The 17,320-nt window shown below is 35.0% G+C and overlaps 1 protein-coding gene across 2 annotated transcripts in view; it reads left to right on the top strand.

Annotated features, from left to right (window-relative positions):
- The window catches only part of Grp170 (hypoxia up-regulated Grp170 co-chaperone protein), a 95,141-nt gene extending 85,323 nt beyond the window's left edge, over positions 1-9,818 (top strand). For both annotated transcript variants that reach the window (XM_083111693.1, XM_083111692.1), the window contains exon 17: positions 4,083-9,818. In XM_083111693.1, the coding sequence (XP_082967819.1) occupies positions 4,083-4,132 (50 nt within the window). In that variant the 3' untranslated portion in view covers positions 4,133-9,818. The remainder of the gene's footprint in view (positions 1-4,082) is intronic.
- Positions 9,819-17,320: the final 7,502 nt, after the last annotated feature.

Below are 17,320 nucleotides of genomic sequence, written 5' to 3'. Positions count from 1 at the left end.
TTGTTGTTTTTTATTTTTTTTTTTGCTGCAATGGCTAGGGCTTTCACAGGATGTACAATGTTGACATTCCATCTTGTTACAAGCACAATTAGAAGAATGAAAATGTGTAAATTATTTTTTTCGGGGATTCTTCATTTCCGCCACATTAAACTAGTCAATAGAAAAATTCCCAAATGTAGCAATACTACTATGTACCTACAATTGTTCTAAGTATAGTTGAAATTTGTCCCATAGTTTATTTTTTTAAAAGTAATGAAAATGTATCATGTAATAGTGAAAAAAGTAGTGTTGCCAAATTTTTCCTCAGTAGGTTATTGGTCTATCTAGAAATGGCTTTGTAACCTAGTTGCTAGCATATATGTATGTATCACAGGAGACCACTCTTTGAGAAATACTTTTATAAAATGTTTTGGAGAAAACTCGAAGCATGTATAGAAAAACTAAGGGTTCCTGAAAAAAATATATTTTTTAAAATCTTTTCTTCCATCCCTGGTTGATTCCTCATTTCATGGACAGCTTACAGTCACGGACACTTCTGTGTTGTAGCAATTCCATTGAAAGTAAATTAGGCCATTACAACCCAGAAGTGTCTGTGACTGTACAATAAAGCAATGTTTATCTACCATACAGATAGACTATGATACTTATCGGCACCTGTCGTACTTTTTAGTGTGTAAAACAATATTTTTTTTGCAATGAGCTGTTGAATGATTACACTACGCAACAATTTTTGGGCTTTTTTTTTTTTTTGCATGTGTTTATTACATTTGGTTGCACTAATGATGTATATACAGTGGAACCCCGATTTTACATTTCCCACTTTTATTTTATTTCCATCTTCATTGTCCAAATAGAGCGAAAATCCTATAAAATTTCCCAGATTTACATTTCTTGCATTTTACATTCTTTTCACCTTTGTCCCCTGAGAAACATAACATTGGGGTTCCACTGTAATATGAATATTGCCCTAATGTCAAAATTTACCACATGAGAAAATTTTTGCAAAGTAATGAACTGTGAAATAATTGAGAGCATACCATGCCCTACATGTGAATGAGCATAAAATACCATGGCATTGCAAAATGTGATGGACCACTGGAAACTTAATCACCTACTATAAGTGCCAAACAAGGATAAATCCAGAAAGTCCATGTAGGAAAATTGTTACACTCACTCAGAGAATGGAGTTTAACAGCAATGCAACACTGTAACACATTCCTAGGTTTCGATGTCATTTCTAAAAACATTGCTAATATAAACTCAAAACATTGCTAATATAAACTCATACCAACATACTCATTTAACCAATAGTTTGGCATATGACAGAAGTTTCTTGAGAGGTCTATATGAAAGCTACTAATACAGAAGTATTCATATTCTATTATATGCAAGAATGCCCTTCAAGATTTTCACAGAGTTTTCCATGAAAAGATGCTATTTTGCTGAATGGTGAAGGAATCGGATAGCTTCAAAAAGAGAACTAATATAACAATAACACAGATTGTCTTTGTGAAAAAGTGTCTTGATTCTGTACTTTTATAATTTACATGACAAAAGGAGAAAGTTCCACCGTTGCAAATGTGAAGCAATAAGTTCTGTCTTTGGATTTTTGAAGATCTAGATCTCTGATCTGGCGATATGATTTGAACAAGTGTTCTCGGGTTACCAGTCAGCTTAAATAGACGTTAGCTTCCAACGTTTCTAGCACATACATGGTCTCTTCATCAGTTGGCGGATGTCATACTTTTACAGAGAAGTGTATTCCAGACAAGGCTGAGCTGGAGTCCCACGAAGCTGTTGAGATTCATGTTTTCTCAGGCAGTGGCTGTGGTTTCCTTTACTCTTCTGTCCCAGTAACCTGTACATTTGGCTATGATTTTGGTGTCACCCTCGGTAATGTTTTATTGTGCTAGTCAGGATTAGTCATGATCTCTGTATATAAACAATGACAGGCTACAATATATATTGTAAGGGCTTGTATGGCTCAGCTGAGACAACCAAAGTTATCCTCACAAACTTCATAGTCACCAGCAAGCTATGTCAGCTAAGGCAGTCTTTACTTGCAAGGTGGTGGTTGTTGGTTCTGGATGGAAAAGTCTGGAAATTCCACAAGGAAAGTGGAAGAAGAGGGGTTGTGTCAGAAGGAGTTGAGAATCAGTCTGTTAGTCTTTTTTCATACGTCAAGGTGGTCAGGGGTGGAACATTGAATGGGGTGTGATGAGTGTCAGTATCCAGAAAGCCCCGCACTACATTGGCTAACTGGCTGCACTCCACCCTGACCTGAATTATCCAAAATTTGTCGATTCTTGCACGGTGACTGGTTAAGAAACAGACTCAGAAAGACTATATATACAGATATTTAATTACTACAATACAAATGCACAATGGACTACACAATAAACATGAAGTACTACAAAGTCACCTGTAGAATATGCATCTACAGCGCACTTGAAACCGCACGTGTGTGTCATGGTTTCTCTTGTAAAGACTTGCTTATGATGACTGCTCACCAGCGCCCAAGCAGAGAGCATGGCCCAGTACTTGGGACGTTCCCAAATTTCACATGTGCGTTCTAAAAGTTCTCGTTCTTAACATCTGCGGAAGGTTCAGCAGTTTTTTACTCCCCCACATGCACATGGTTTTTTATTCACACATATAATAATCACTAGGCAGACAAATTTATGGTAAATGAAAACTGAGGAGAGCGGTATATACCAGTGGTGAAAAAAAAATTTCGGCACACACTTTTGAATGTTGAGAGGATACAAAAAAAAAAAAGTTTTGTGATCAGCATCTGCTTGTGTTATATATTCTCAAGTCTAACAATGAATCTATTCAGAAAATGGTGAACACTGAGAGCGTACGTTTGTTTACGTTTTGGCTTCGTGGGAGGGTGATTCATTCTCCAAGCTTTTCTTATCTTATCTTACTCTTCGCTGACAGACTAATCCTGAAATCGTTGCTACAGCTAGCAAGTTGAATATAACTGGCAGCTGTGAAGAGATTAAGAGAAAAAAGAAATGCACCTTGACGAGCATGGCAATTAGCAAAGTTTTCGAACGGAGACTATGCGCATGAGAAATCACAATTTGCAGCTTTTTCCGATGTGATCGAAGACCTTTTTTTTTACAACTGCTAGTAGTAGGATACTTTAGACAACTGTTTCGTCACAAATCGGCAGTGTAAACACACGGCCTCGATTGCCAGTTTTTGCATGTTTCCTACTTAATTCTATTATATTTCGCGAAAAGGCGTTAATTTCGTGGAAAAGCACACATTTCGCGTTACTTCGTGAATAAAATTCGCACATATTTCATCATTGGTGATGTAGTTATTTGCAGAATGTTAGAAATTGCAATGTTTCTTCACATTTCGCATTTTCGCGCATCACGAAAATTCAATGTCCCTAATAATCACTTTACACTGAATGAATATACACAAAAAAGAAAGAATATAAAAATCACAGACATTGATGATTTGAAACTCAAAATCACACAGGCTTTCGAGAGAATCACCCCAGACATGTTACACCAGATGTTAAATGAATTGAATCACCATTATGAGTTGTGCAGATTTCACAATGGAGGCCATGTAGAAACTAAAAACTGTACAAAACTGTTAGTAGTGTATAAAAATAAAAACTCCCACCTTTCAGTCTTTTGTATACAATATTTCAGGTAATTACATTTGACAAACAAAATTTCACATACATTTTATTTTATCCATAGCTAAATGGATCACCCTGTACATTGTTCACTGAACAGGGTGAGTTTGACTTTGGTTACAGTTAGCCCTTCCATGGTCGAGCAATGCCTACCTTCGGAAAGTTTGTTCCGGTGGTAGCAATAATAAGTTTGTAAATAAATTGTCTGTGGGAGAAGGAAAGTGTTGCCAGTCATTTGGGTGTTTGGATCCCCTTTCATCCCTAAGGTTCAGTAGAATATCAATAAGGTAAAGAGAAGTAGCGGATGAATCTGAGTAAAAGAAAGTTGTAAAATTATTCTTGTATGACTACATTTGTGTCAATGATAACAAATAATTAAACAGATAACAGAATCTCTAAATGTGCCCTTTATTTTCAGGTGACGACGATAAAAAGCCAATCAACGACAAGTTGCATACTGAACTATAACGAGCATTTATAGTTTAGTCCTTTACATTGTTAGGAACCTATTCAGATGCGGTTGCAGCAAAATCAAACAAACATAAGTACATATTAATGATCACAAAGACATTCCTCATGTCATTGTAAAGCAGTGAAGTATTTTCCATCGTTGTTGCAACAGAACTGGAAATCTGAACAAAAATGGTTGACCTGGACATCTTTGTGCAAAAGTGTCTCATTGAAATATCTCAGGAGAGGTGCACAAGCTACTCTTTGGCCCTACTGTAGCTCTGGAATGTGATATATTGCTCTAAGAAATATAACTGAGTGTTGAAGTGTGCTTGGGAGAGAGGGTTGTATTTTAAGATGTGTGAATGCCGGTATATGAATGCATGCATATTTATTAAGTTATTTCGAGATGAGGCAGAGTTTCAATATGGAAAAAAGTTAGTTAATAGATAAGAAAAGTTGTTCATTCTTCATAATTCCAGTTTGCAATTAGTAACTTCTTGCCAGTTTCTAGAAAGCAGAAGTCATATCCTAGAAAATTATCAACTTCAGATAATATATTGGTTTGGAAAAGAACAGATTGCAACTGTGTTCCATTTCAATGCACAGGCTTGTAGTTGTTTTAATTTTTAGTGCAATGTATGTTGAGGTAAAAGATCTGCAGTCAAGATTTGGGTGCTTTGTTACTTACTGTGTTCGTTCATTCCACATTTTTTAAGTTTTTGTATGACATGTTTCAACACTATTTTTCAATACTATGCATTCATGTGCACTATCGTGATGGGTTTGTAATTAAGATAACTGATGTTTAAATTTTTTCCCATTCAGAGTAGCTTGTGATGGAATAAAGATATTTTTTGTATCATAGTTAGAAACGTTGTCTCTGATTTGTGACTTGTTCACATGGAGTTTTCTAAAAGCATTGAAGCAATTTTTGTTATTGTGTGGTTTACTTGACAAAGTATAAGATACCAAATTCACTTGGGTTAGTGGGTTAACTGATTTTGGGTTGCCATTGGTTTTTTTCTCCATTCATGGTAGGGGTGAGTGAGTGTGTTGTGTATGTCTAAACAGGATAACTCCGTAACATTCCACTGTAAATCAATATTGCATTTTTGAAACTTGATTTATTTTTCTTTGCCATGGAATGAGTTTTGTCTGCAGACATTCTGTAAGATGCAAATTATAAGACTCTTTGAATTCAGGACATTAGAAAATCTAACAATTGTTATTATGTATGAAAAGATACAACTTTTAACATATACTGTGCTGGGAAACACTTTATATGTAGACAAGCCAACTCATGGTGTTTTTATTATGAATCTGATATATCTATGAAACATGTTGAAAAGAAATGTATTTATTTGCACATTACAAAGTTGTATAAACATACGAGTTGTGCAGTTGTGTTACTAACAGTTATTTGTTACTGTTGAATGTGTACCTGGAATTTTTTTGGGTAGATGAATGGAGATTCTGGATACGATTCATATTTAATTTTGTTAACATTGTAAGGGAAATTGAAACTTGTAAACTGAATTAGGGAGACAATAGATGTTGTAAATATTTTTTGCTGACTAATCTTTTCATGGTTTTCTGGTTTATTAAAAATCTTCAAAAGTAAGCCATTTGTAAATTAATATTTACCTTGGCAAGATGATTTGTTCACATTAGTTGAACAAACCTCTTAATTTTGTAATTTAAGAGATAGAGTTTCTTGAAGTATAAAATGATTAAAACTTATATACATTTGTGTAAATATAGTCCTTCTGGCACAGATTTTATTGTTATTGTGAAGAAGTAAAATTTGTGCCAAATATGTTATATATGCACAAGTGAATGTAAGATGCAAATTGCATTGATGCATGGTATACAGATTGTGTGCACATTACAAAATGAATATTTTAATGTATGCTTGTATATGTGTGCGACTTGATCATCCTGCTGCTACCCTTCCTTGTTTTGTTGTGCGTTGGTGGCAAATAAAAATTATTTGTAGAAACGAGAAAAATATGCATGGATCTATTTTTTGTATTCATATCTTGTAGGAGTTATTTCAAAAAGTTAATTCACTTTTTTGAATATCTTTGTTTGAATTGCGTAAAATTGTTTGCACAATAATTTTCTCCATTGGCCGTGTAAGTTTTTAGTCTTGCATAATGGAGATAAGCCCAACTTCTAAATTTTCCTATTAAACCAGTTCTTGCATACTCCAGCAGGGTTTTTTGCAGTTCTAATATCATAATGAATATTTACAGAATTACCTTGTATCAGTGACAGCCAAATCTTTCATAATGTTGACAATTGTAGGTTCGTTTATATTTACAATGAGAATAGTAAAATCAATAGAAAAAGAATAAAAATAACAAATTCCATTTCATTATTAATATGTATTTACACTGAGGGGAAAAATTTAACTTGGTCAAAATTTTAAACCAGGTTATACGGGAAACTATGCTTGTGCTTAATAAAATGGACTACCAAGTTAACTTCTTATTTCAGGACAGTTGTCATTTTTTAGGAGCTACATATTGCCGGCCGAATACTATTTTGTCATGTTCATCTGCACTGACTTTGCAGGGGAGCTGATTAAATGTTTGACATGCAGATTTTGAATACACTGTAAGATTTGTGCAACATTCTATTAATGTTGACAATTAACACCATTTGACGGCTAGATACTTTGGAACATGGTACATTAACCTGTAAGGAACACACTAACATCATCAACTCATCTCTGACAAAAAGTGAAGACACGAGAAAACGGCATTTAGGCAGTGATATGCTGTGAAGACATTTTAAAAATTACTGTTCAGTTAGATGCCATTTTAAGGGTGCTTTCAGACCAAACTGACAAGTGTCACTCAGAAACGAATCTTCAGATATAAATGAAACTTTCCATACTGAAGTGATACAACAAGTTTCACATGTCATTTGCATGTCACTCTGACAGCAGTTTTTTTTTTTCAATAGCATCATATGTTAAATATCACTTGCTCAGTAAATGATTTTAACTTTTTTTTTTGTAGACTTAAGGGACCCATCATATGTCACTTAGGTATGAAACTCCCTATGTTGCTTATTGTTTTTAGTGTGTCAGTTTGGTCTGAAAGTTCCTTAGAAGGTACATCTCATTTATCTTTTCCATACATGTCCAGTGGGAACAGTGAACCTGGCAACAGAAAATCAAGGAGGAAAAAATTGTGTTGAAATCATATTGACTTTACATCATGGTTGGAGTACTATAGTGGATTGCCAGGGTCTTTGGTTCAATTATCGCTGTTTTTGATAGCCAAAAGTAGCAGAAATGCAGCGTAAATAAAATAACTGAATTCAATCAAGATATTCACGTTCCTCAAATTATACTAGTCACGCTAACTCCCAGCTCTCATTCACAGCACAGAATGGTTATTTTGACAAAATCCTGTTTCCCTGATGGCTGCTTCAGGAAGGAGGGATTCTAATGTTGCTGCTTGTTGCCCAAACGGGGTCGGCAGTAGGCCTAATCAGCTGTTCGCAAGTTTCTTCGTAGGTAAACATGGTGGTCACTGCCATAAAGGTCTCGCGTGGAGAATTAGTGTGACTTGACTAATGTACCCTCCTATATTTCCCCCAGGATGTTTCTAGTATCAAAACTTGCTGATTGAAATGAACAAGAATGTGAAACATATTTTTTGTTCTTTACGTTTCAGTATTGTATTGTCAGAAAGAAATACATTTTGTGCACTGAACTACAAGGCTGATGATAATTCCTTTACCTTGTGGAATATTATACTTGTACCGAAATTCTAATGAGATTTTGTGAGTTGCATACTCTATAATTTGTATATAATTGGTTATCTGCTTGAAGAATGTATTGTCTGTTCATATAAAATATATGCAAAATTAGTAATTTGATAACATGGGTACAATGAAATTAACATTTAATATCCTTTCACCAAAAGTGAAATCCTAGGTCTGTAGCAAGTGAAGATTAGGGATGGTAAAATCCATCAGGTATACAGATTTTCTGGATATCCGAATGTCGTCATTATCCAGACAGTTTATTGTTTATCCATGTATTCTTTTATTTGTAATTGTCATATTTCACTGTACGGATTTTGTACAAATCCTTCATCAAACCGGATATTACCAGACTATCCATTGCATCCAAAATGAATATCGGATAATTTGAAATCCGGATATCCATTATCCAAATTTTGTGGCCATCCCTAGTGAAGAGATCTATTGTGTTCTGTTCCACCCTTTTTAAAGATTTGTATTATCTTTCATCCTATAATACTAGAATCACTAAAAGATATCTGATATTTTGCAAACATCCTAGTAAATGAACCAGAAATAAAATACTTTTAATGTTATCAATGCTGTGGTTAATGAGATTAAATATAAAAATGCTGCTTGCAACACAGGGCCTAAGGTGCATCTCAGGAGTTTATTCCACTTCATACAGAATTTGACATACCCATACTATTTAGTGACTCTAGTTTTCTTTTTGGTATTCACACAGGATTATCTGTGGTTCTTTAGGAAATTTCAAACCTTCTTACTTTTAGCTTTTTTGTCATCTACTTGCAACTCTTTCTTATTTAAAATAACTGAAGTGCATATTGCATAGACATTCTATTTATCAAGTAACATTTCCCTAAATATCTGACTAATATATTACTTATTATTTTCTCAAATGGTTTTATATACTTATGTATGGAGAACACCTCTTGTTATATATTTTGTTTATTTTTAATACTTCAACTGTATCAGATTGTATTTGCATCTGTTCTTCACAAATCAGAAATAATAAATAGATAAAAGCTTTAACAAGAAATGTCATCTATCAGGAGGAAAACATGATATACCTCTAATACCTCTTCTAAGGGTATAATCATAAAAATATGATTAAATTGCTAGACTTTGAATTAGATTTTAACTAACTTTATTAAATGATCAGTATTAGTTCTTCGTCTCTCCACTCGGATGTAAGACTTGTAGAAAATATTTCTGAAACATGTTAGTAACATGCATCTTATATCAAAGTCCAGAAAATAATAAAAAATATTGAATGATTGGATAACCTAGTGCTTTCCACATACAGAATGTTTAGAAATGATATTTTTTGTTTAATTATAATTTGAAGGTTAATATGCAGAAATTAAAAATTTTGTATTCACTTTTTGCCAAAAGTATGTTGACGTGCAGTGTATGAAAAACATAAGTGTATTTTGTTTGCTACTTAAAATTATACACAGCAAACATTCTTGTTAAGATGGTGATGTTTCAAGAAAACAGTTCCAAATCAATGTTGGTAACTACATTTATTTGTTTGTTTATCTTCATTGTGTTGAGGGTTCGGAACTTTGTGACAAAGATTATGTAAACATATGTAAGAAGGTTCTAAAGGAATATGTACATTAATCTAACACAGTGTGTGTTAGTTATCTTAAAGTATGAAAAAATTCAAATCAAAGCCTTAATTTACTTTTGTTAAGTAGATCACAGAAAGAGTTTATTTTCATAGTTTTCTTCACTTTTATTGTTACATATGCTGCATATCTACATGGCCAAACCAATGCGAACCTAATATCAGACTGTCATCTACAATGCATATGATATGCAAACTAGCATCAATTTTCAAAATGGGGTTATCATCACTTAACTGATTGCACAACATGTGTATTTTAGATGGTTGTTGAAAAATAAAAGAAAAAATTCTGAATAATTGTAGTTTTTATTTAAACTTCCATCTTTGTGAGCATGTATCTACAAACAAAGTGAAGTATCGAGGTCTTGTACTTAACAATTTCAATTCAGGAACTTTAGCTTTGTAGCACAGTACAATCACCTCTGAACTACAGAGATGGGCTTTAAATTTATCTACGTACTGTGCTGGATGAGGTCATCCTTGTCCAAACCCACGTACGACAGACGTGAAGAGACAGAGGTGATACTTTCATATTTTCATATCATGAAATCTCCCCCCCCCCCCTCCATTCACAAACTTAACCCTTAAATGCCAGCTGGGACATACATGTCCCTCACTGGTATGGTCACTATTTTTATTGAACTTGAGAATTTTAAATTTCCCACTGAAAAAAAAATCATTGCTTTTACATTAGAATTTTTTTCTCAAAGTATAAGCAGCAAGTGTGTAATTCTTGGGACGATAATGAAGCACATATCAGTCATGGTATGGTTTTGAACCCTCCGGGTCTTGGTATTGCCTACGTGGAGCCTGCCGAAATCAACATTTTTTTGGGGGGGGGGGGGACTTCTTTTATAAGGCAAAGAAAAATTTGTGTTTTTGGACTAGAGGTTTATAGCATAATTTATTTTAATTTAAATTTAATTTTATTATGCTATAACCCTATAGTCCTGGAATGTTCTGAGCCTTTACCGCCCTGGGGCATTTCAGTGTACAGTTAACGAGATAGTTAAGTATAAATTAGATGTAGTAGCTGTCCAGGAAGTTTGGTGGCCAGGAGAAGGGAATTGTAAAACTAAAAATTATACTTTTTTCTATGGTGGTACTGAAAATCATAATTTTGGAACAGGCTTTTTCATAAATAATAGAATTATTTCGGCTCTTAAAACAGTAGAATTTATTAATGATAGGATATCATATGCAGTTTTACATGGTAGGTGGTGTAAAATTATTTTAATAAACATACATGCACCAACGGAAGATAAAGATGATAATACTAAAGATAATTTTTATGCAGAGTTAGAACAGGTCTTTGATAAATTTTCTCAGTCTGTTAGGTGACTGTAATGCACAGATTGGCAAAGAAGAGACATTTAAACCCACGATTGGTAAAGAAAGTCTTCATGAATTAAGTAATGATAATGGTATAAGATTGATTACTTTTGCAACCTCAAAGAATTTAATTGTGAAAAGTACAACTTTTAAACATAAAGATATCCATAAATATACCTGGTCTTCTCCAGATGGTAAAACTCATAATCAGATAATCATATTCTCATTGATAAGAGAAGGCATACTAGTATAATTGACGTTCGTACACATAGAGGTGCTGACTGTGCCAGTGACCATTATTTAGTAATTGCTAAATTAAGAGAAAGACTCGCAGTGATAAATCATAAGCAACAAAATCTAAAAGTTCTAAAATTTAATACAGGAAAATTTGCTGATGAAAGAATTAAGAAAGATTACCAAATTAAACTGTCAAATAGATTTGATGTTTTGTAGGATTTAAATGATGATGAAAATATAAATGAAACAGACGTAAATAAGAATTGGGAGCAAATACGTAATGCAATAGAATCAGCAGCTAAAGAAGGTATAGGATACCATAAACCAAGAAAAAGTAAGCCATGGTTTGATAACGAATGTCATAATCTAATAGAAATAAGAAATCAGGCAAGACTTAGGTGGTTAAATAACTCTGATGATACAAATCTAAGCAATTATAATAGAATAAAGCGAGAAGTTAATCGCATGTTTAGAAGTAAAAAAAAAGAGATTACTTGAAAAGCAAAATTAACGAAATTGAAACAAACAGCAAAAACAAAAATATCAGAGATTTATAGAAAGGTGTAAATGAATGTAGAAAGGGGTGGCAACCTAAAGTAAACTTGATAAAAGATAAAGACGGTGATTTTCTAGCTGACCCAAGCGATATTCTAAATAGATGGAAGAACTACTTTAATGACCTTTCAACCTTTTGGCACCCAAGGCCATTTTCACATGTAAGCCTCTCGGTACTGAGCCGATTTTGAGCAAAATGCAGAGTTTCAATTAAATGAGTGTAGATCGGAGACTAATTGCCCTAGAGAGATGAGTGATATACCGTTGTACGCAGAATGAATCACAGATTCAGACGATATATAATTTATGCACATTCGGCGTATATATGGAGGTGGAAAGGGGGGGGGGGAAATCCCCTGAAAATACTTTTTCTTTTAAAAAATGGGGTTTTGCCCCCGCCCTCTCGAAAAAAAGTATATGAAAAGTTCAAAATGCACATAGAAATTATCGCTGGCATGTAAGAAACAGAAAAATATTTGCATCATTGTCGTATGACCAATGTAACTTGAGTTGTACCCCCAAAAGGACGCCACTGATTGAAGCTTAAAAATGCAGCGGTACCTTGAAATGACTATAGCTCAGAAACTAAATGCCCTAGAGATATGAAAGATATACCGTTGTATGCAGAATGAATCACAGATTCAGACGATATATAATTTATGCACATTCGGCGTACATATGGAGGGGGAAAGGGGGAAATCCCCTCAAAAATACTTTTCTTAAAAAAATGTCAAAATGCACAAAATGCAAAATTTATGCAAATTTGGTGTATATATATGGAGGGGGAAGGGAGAAAACCCCCAAAAATTATTTTAAAAAATTGTCACCACCCAAAAAATGTCCTTGCACTTGGGCACAAAACAACACCTACGCAAAACATTCACGGACAAAAAGCTAGAACGCAGTGAAAAATGAGCGCCGATTCTTGCAGCTGCTTGAAATTCTATTTTTAGACAAAGCAGGGTAACCCCTGTCGCAACTTGTGGACACGTGCTAAAAAAACAAAGGTTTCCTTCAGTGTGCTTTGAAATTCCATTCTCACAACGCAGATTGAACAACCAGTCTTCCCCCTCCCCCTGCTTGCACCCTCACGGAAAACTTTCATTTTGACATCGGATACTGATAAACACGTTTCCTTCGAATGCAGTTAACAGACGGGAGTGAAAAGCATTGCTTTAGAACAATAAAGCCCGTCTTCCTTTGTCGGCATAAATTTGACCTTGAAAAGAGAATCAAAAGAGAAGTCCCTTTTCCTGCCTTTTCATCTCCATTTTCATGAAGAAAAGAAAAGGTGCAAGAAACATTTCTGTTAAATACATGTGTTAGGAACAATATAAAAAAAAAATCGAAATTCTAGCCAAAAATAGAAAAGTTATAACGTAAAAACTACGACCTTGACACAGCGTCTCGATCGAGACACTTGGTACCGTGAGGGTTACATTTCGGTATCTCGATCGAGATGCTTGGGTCCCAAAAGGTTAAATGTTCATGTAGGAGATAAATCAGAAGTAAATGAAGTACACACAGCAGAACCTTTAGTTCCAGAACCTAACTTGACTGAAGTTAAAGATGCTATTAAAAGGCTAAAGAATAACAAAGCACCTTGCATTGATTTAATACCAGCTGAGTTAATTAAATATGGTGGAAATTCATTAATATGTCAAATTCATAAATTAATTTGTTTAATATGGAATAAAGAAGAAATATCTCAACAGTGGAAAGAATCCATAATTGTTCCTGTGTTTAAAAAAGGTGATAAAATGAACTGCAATAATTACCGTGGAATTTCTCTACTCTCAACAACATATAAAATATTATCTAACATTCTTTTAACAAGACTAACCCCATATGCTAATGAAATTATAGGTGATTATCAATGTGGATTTAAACGTAACAGAACAACTACAGATCAAATTTTTCACATCATACAGACACTTGAAAAAAGTGGGAATATAATCAAAATGTCCATCAGCTATTCATTGATTTCAAAAAAGCATATGATTCGGTCAAAAGAGATAAATTATATAATATATTAGTAGAGTTTGGAATACCTAAGAAGCTTGTTAGTATGATAAAAGTATGCACCAGTGAAACAGAAAGTAAAATTCGTGTGGGTAATAATGTGTCTGACAAATTTACAATTCATGATGGGTTAAAACAAGGAGATGCATTATCTCCATTGCTCTTTAATTTTGCCTTAGAATATGCGGTTAGGAAGGTAAAAGAAACTAACGAACGACTAAAATTAAATGGTATGACTCAGTTGTTAGCATATGCAGATGATGTAGACTTATTAGGGGATGATGTAAATACAATTAAAAATAATGCTAAAATATTTTTCAAAACTGCTAAAGAGATAGGTTTGGAAGTTAACAAAGAGAAAATTAAATATATGCTTACAGGCTGAAACCAAGTGTTAGGTAATAATCAAAATCTAATTATTGATAACTCATTTGAACCAGTTTCCAAATTCAAATACTTAGGAGTATTATTAACAAATGAAAATTAATTAAAGAGGAAATAAAAAGTAGGCTTAATTCAGGAAATGCATGTAAAAGGTAAAGTGCTCCCCCTGTACTTAGCACCACGCCATGAAGGCGCATAGGGGGTGTGGGGGCAACGCCCCACACTTTCTTGATCCAGTCGTGAGTGGGGGTGATGTGATCAGCAGATGCCCCTGACCGCATTTACCCCCCCAGGGTTTCCCCCAGGTACCCATGTCATTCGACGCTGGGTGGGCGCCGGAGCAGCTTCCAACGTTAGAAAAGTTCCCGGATTTGAACTGGCCGGGGATCGAACCCGGGACCTTGAGCATGGTAGTCGGACGCGTTACCGACTGAGCCACCGCGGCCACTATGCATGTTACTTTTCTATTCATAAACTTTTGTCTTCTTGTTTAATATCTAAGAAACTAAAAGTTAATATATACAAAACAGTAATTTTGCCTGTAGTATTATATGGGTGTGAAACTTGGTCCCTTACATTGAAAGAGGAACATAAATTGAGAGTATTTGAAAATAAGATCCTTAGGAAAATATTTGGACCTGAAAGGGATGAGGAGACAGGTGAGTGGAGAAGGTTACATAATTTAGAACTACATAATTTGTATTCATGTCCAGATATTATTAGAATGATTAAATCAAGAAGACTTAGGTGGGCAGGCCATGTGGCACGAATGGGAGAGGAAAGAGGAGTTCACAGGATTCTTGTTGGGAAACGTGATGGTAAGAGACCTGTAGGAAGGCCAAGACGAAGATGGAGGGACAACGTAGAGATGGACCTAAAGGAAATCGGTAGGGATGGCAAAGAGTATATAGATCTTGCTCAAGATAGGGACAGATGGAAGGCCTGTGTTGCTGCAGCCATGAACCTTCGGGTTTAAGAAGGCTAGACAGTTAGTTAGTTAGGGTTATAGCATAATCTTTTCTGGACCAAACAAAAATTTTATTCAAACCGTGGCAAATTCCAGATTTCCAGCTTGAAAATGCTCCCGGCGTTAAGGCCTACACCGGGGATAATTGGGCCTGGCATTTAAGGGGTAATGTTGTGTGAAATCATATTAAGAAGCACAGAGTTCGACAGAGATAGTTCTTCCCACTGGCACTGTCAGTCGTTTCTCCCTTTAAGAATTATTGTAAAGGTGAAGTAAACCATCAGTATAAAATTATGTGGTATTTGTAATAGACTAATCAGTACACCCTTAGTATTTGCCAGTATAGGCATATCCATATATCAGTAAAATTATTGATAATTTTAGCAAAATATCTTTGAATAACTGTACAATACAATTCTTCCATCTTAGTATTTCTATGAATGTAAAGGTATAATTCTTATCCTTGGTTTTATAAAGTAAATACGATGGAATGCTGATTAAATGTTACTTGTTCTCACTTATAAAATTTTTCCATGATGTGCATTTAAGTTTTTCCACCTTAGTTCTCTGAAAAACAAAATTGAGGTTCCACCATAAATACGGTTTCTTTTTCAAAGCAAAACCCATTACAGTCATCTGTTTACATAACATTAATTAATAAGGTAAATTAACTATTCAGGTTCTTCCTATATTTATAATTTTATATTGATTCATGTTGATTGATCATTGTATGAGGGTTGCTCCGAAAATAATGCATCCAATTTTTTTTCGGACAAACCATAGCAGATACAAAAGATCACAATACACCATTGAATAAAGTACAGTTTCAGCTGCAAGACACTATTTTTCTATGTAATCACCACCTTTCTCTACACATTTTTTTCTAGTGATGAACAAGAGCCTGTATGCCATGCTCGTAAAAATCACCACCAACCGATTTAGTCCACTTTCGCAACTGTGATGATGGCATCATCTGTTGGGAAATGTTGGCCTAGCAATGCATCTTTCATTGGCTCGAAAAGATGGAAATCTGATGGAGCCAAATCAGGACTGTATGGTGGATGTGGAAAGACAGTCCAGCCAAATTTGGCAATGCATTCCTTGGTCTCCAAGCATTGCAATATAGCAGTCACTTATTTTTTTTATTTTGAAATTCAGAAGGATGACGTCAAGCTGTTTTTTGCCAAAAACTTGCACACTTTTTGCTGGTCACTCAGATTCCGAGGCACAAATTTTGCAGCAACCCTTCTCATTCCCAAATCTTCCATTAAAATTTGCACAAGTTCACAAATTTTGTCGACATTTTTGACCGTTCTGGAAGTTGACGGATGTCCAGAACGAGGTTTGTCCAATCGATCCTTTTTTTTGAAGAGAGAAAACGACTCGTATACTCGAGTTTTCACCATAGCGCTGTCCTTGTAAGCTGTTCAACATCACAACAGTTTCTGCGGCATTTTTCCCGAGCAGGAAACAAAATTTCACAGCCGCACGCTGTTCTCGTACATCGGCCATCACAAAAAACGAGGTGTGAGCGAAACTGCTTTTACGAAAAAATCACAGTGACCAGAGACAACCTTCCCCGGTGAAGCCACTGGGTGCACTGAACTCACAAGTTGCTCGATGCTTGCATAGCAGGGAAAAAGTTCCACCCAGCGCAGCACTATTCCAGGTTTTTGGGTACCCCCTCGTAGGGAATCCTGGGGTAGGGCCCCACACATTCTCAATCTCTACCATCTCTGCACCAGCTGGCTTTAACCCCCAGGCACCCATTGAGACTGGGTGAACACAAGATGCTTTATGCAGGGACATGGCTGGACAAATTCTGACCTTAGATTACCCACCCCAGGAATCAAACCTGGGTCTCCATGTGGTCACTTTAATTAGTGTTAGCTGTTTCTCTAAGGTTTTGTGTTGACAATATTGGGCTAATCTGTTGCAGAACATTTCAAACAGTGTCATGTTTTGCCTGGCCCTCACATATACACATCTTTTTATGCAAGGATTCAATTGTTGCATGCATCTCTCACAACTTAGGATGGCCACAAAATTTGCATGACGGATAAGCAGATTTCAAATTTTTCGATATCCATTTTCAATGCAACAGTTCATTTGGATAACTACATTCCAATTTATTTTTTCAATTTCAATAAGTTATTCTGGCAAGAATAGTGTCTTTCTTGTATGTACGCATTGCTTGCATTGTAGAATTATTTTCCTGTAGTTTACGGTTATTACAAGCATAAGAAAACAGATTTTTCTTTGTGACGTTTCAGGAGAACACACGCTCCTTTCA

The sequence above is a fragment of the Lepisma saccharinum genome, chromosome 25 (genome assembly GCF_977018435.1).
Source record: "Lepisma saccharinum chromosome 25, izLepSacc3.1, whole genome shotgun sequence".
NCBI classification, from domain to species: domain Eukaryota; kingdom Metazoa; phylum Arthropoda; class Insecta; order Zygentoma; family Lepismatidae; genus Lepisma; species Lepisma saccharinum.
The sequence above is the reverse complement of the archived record's forward strand: the minus strand, read 5'-3'. Positions and strand labels throughout refer to the sequence as shown.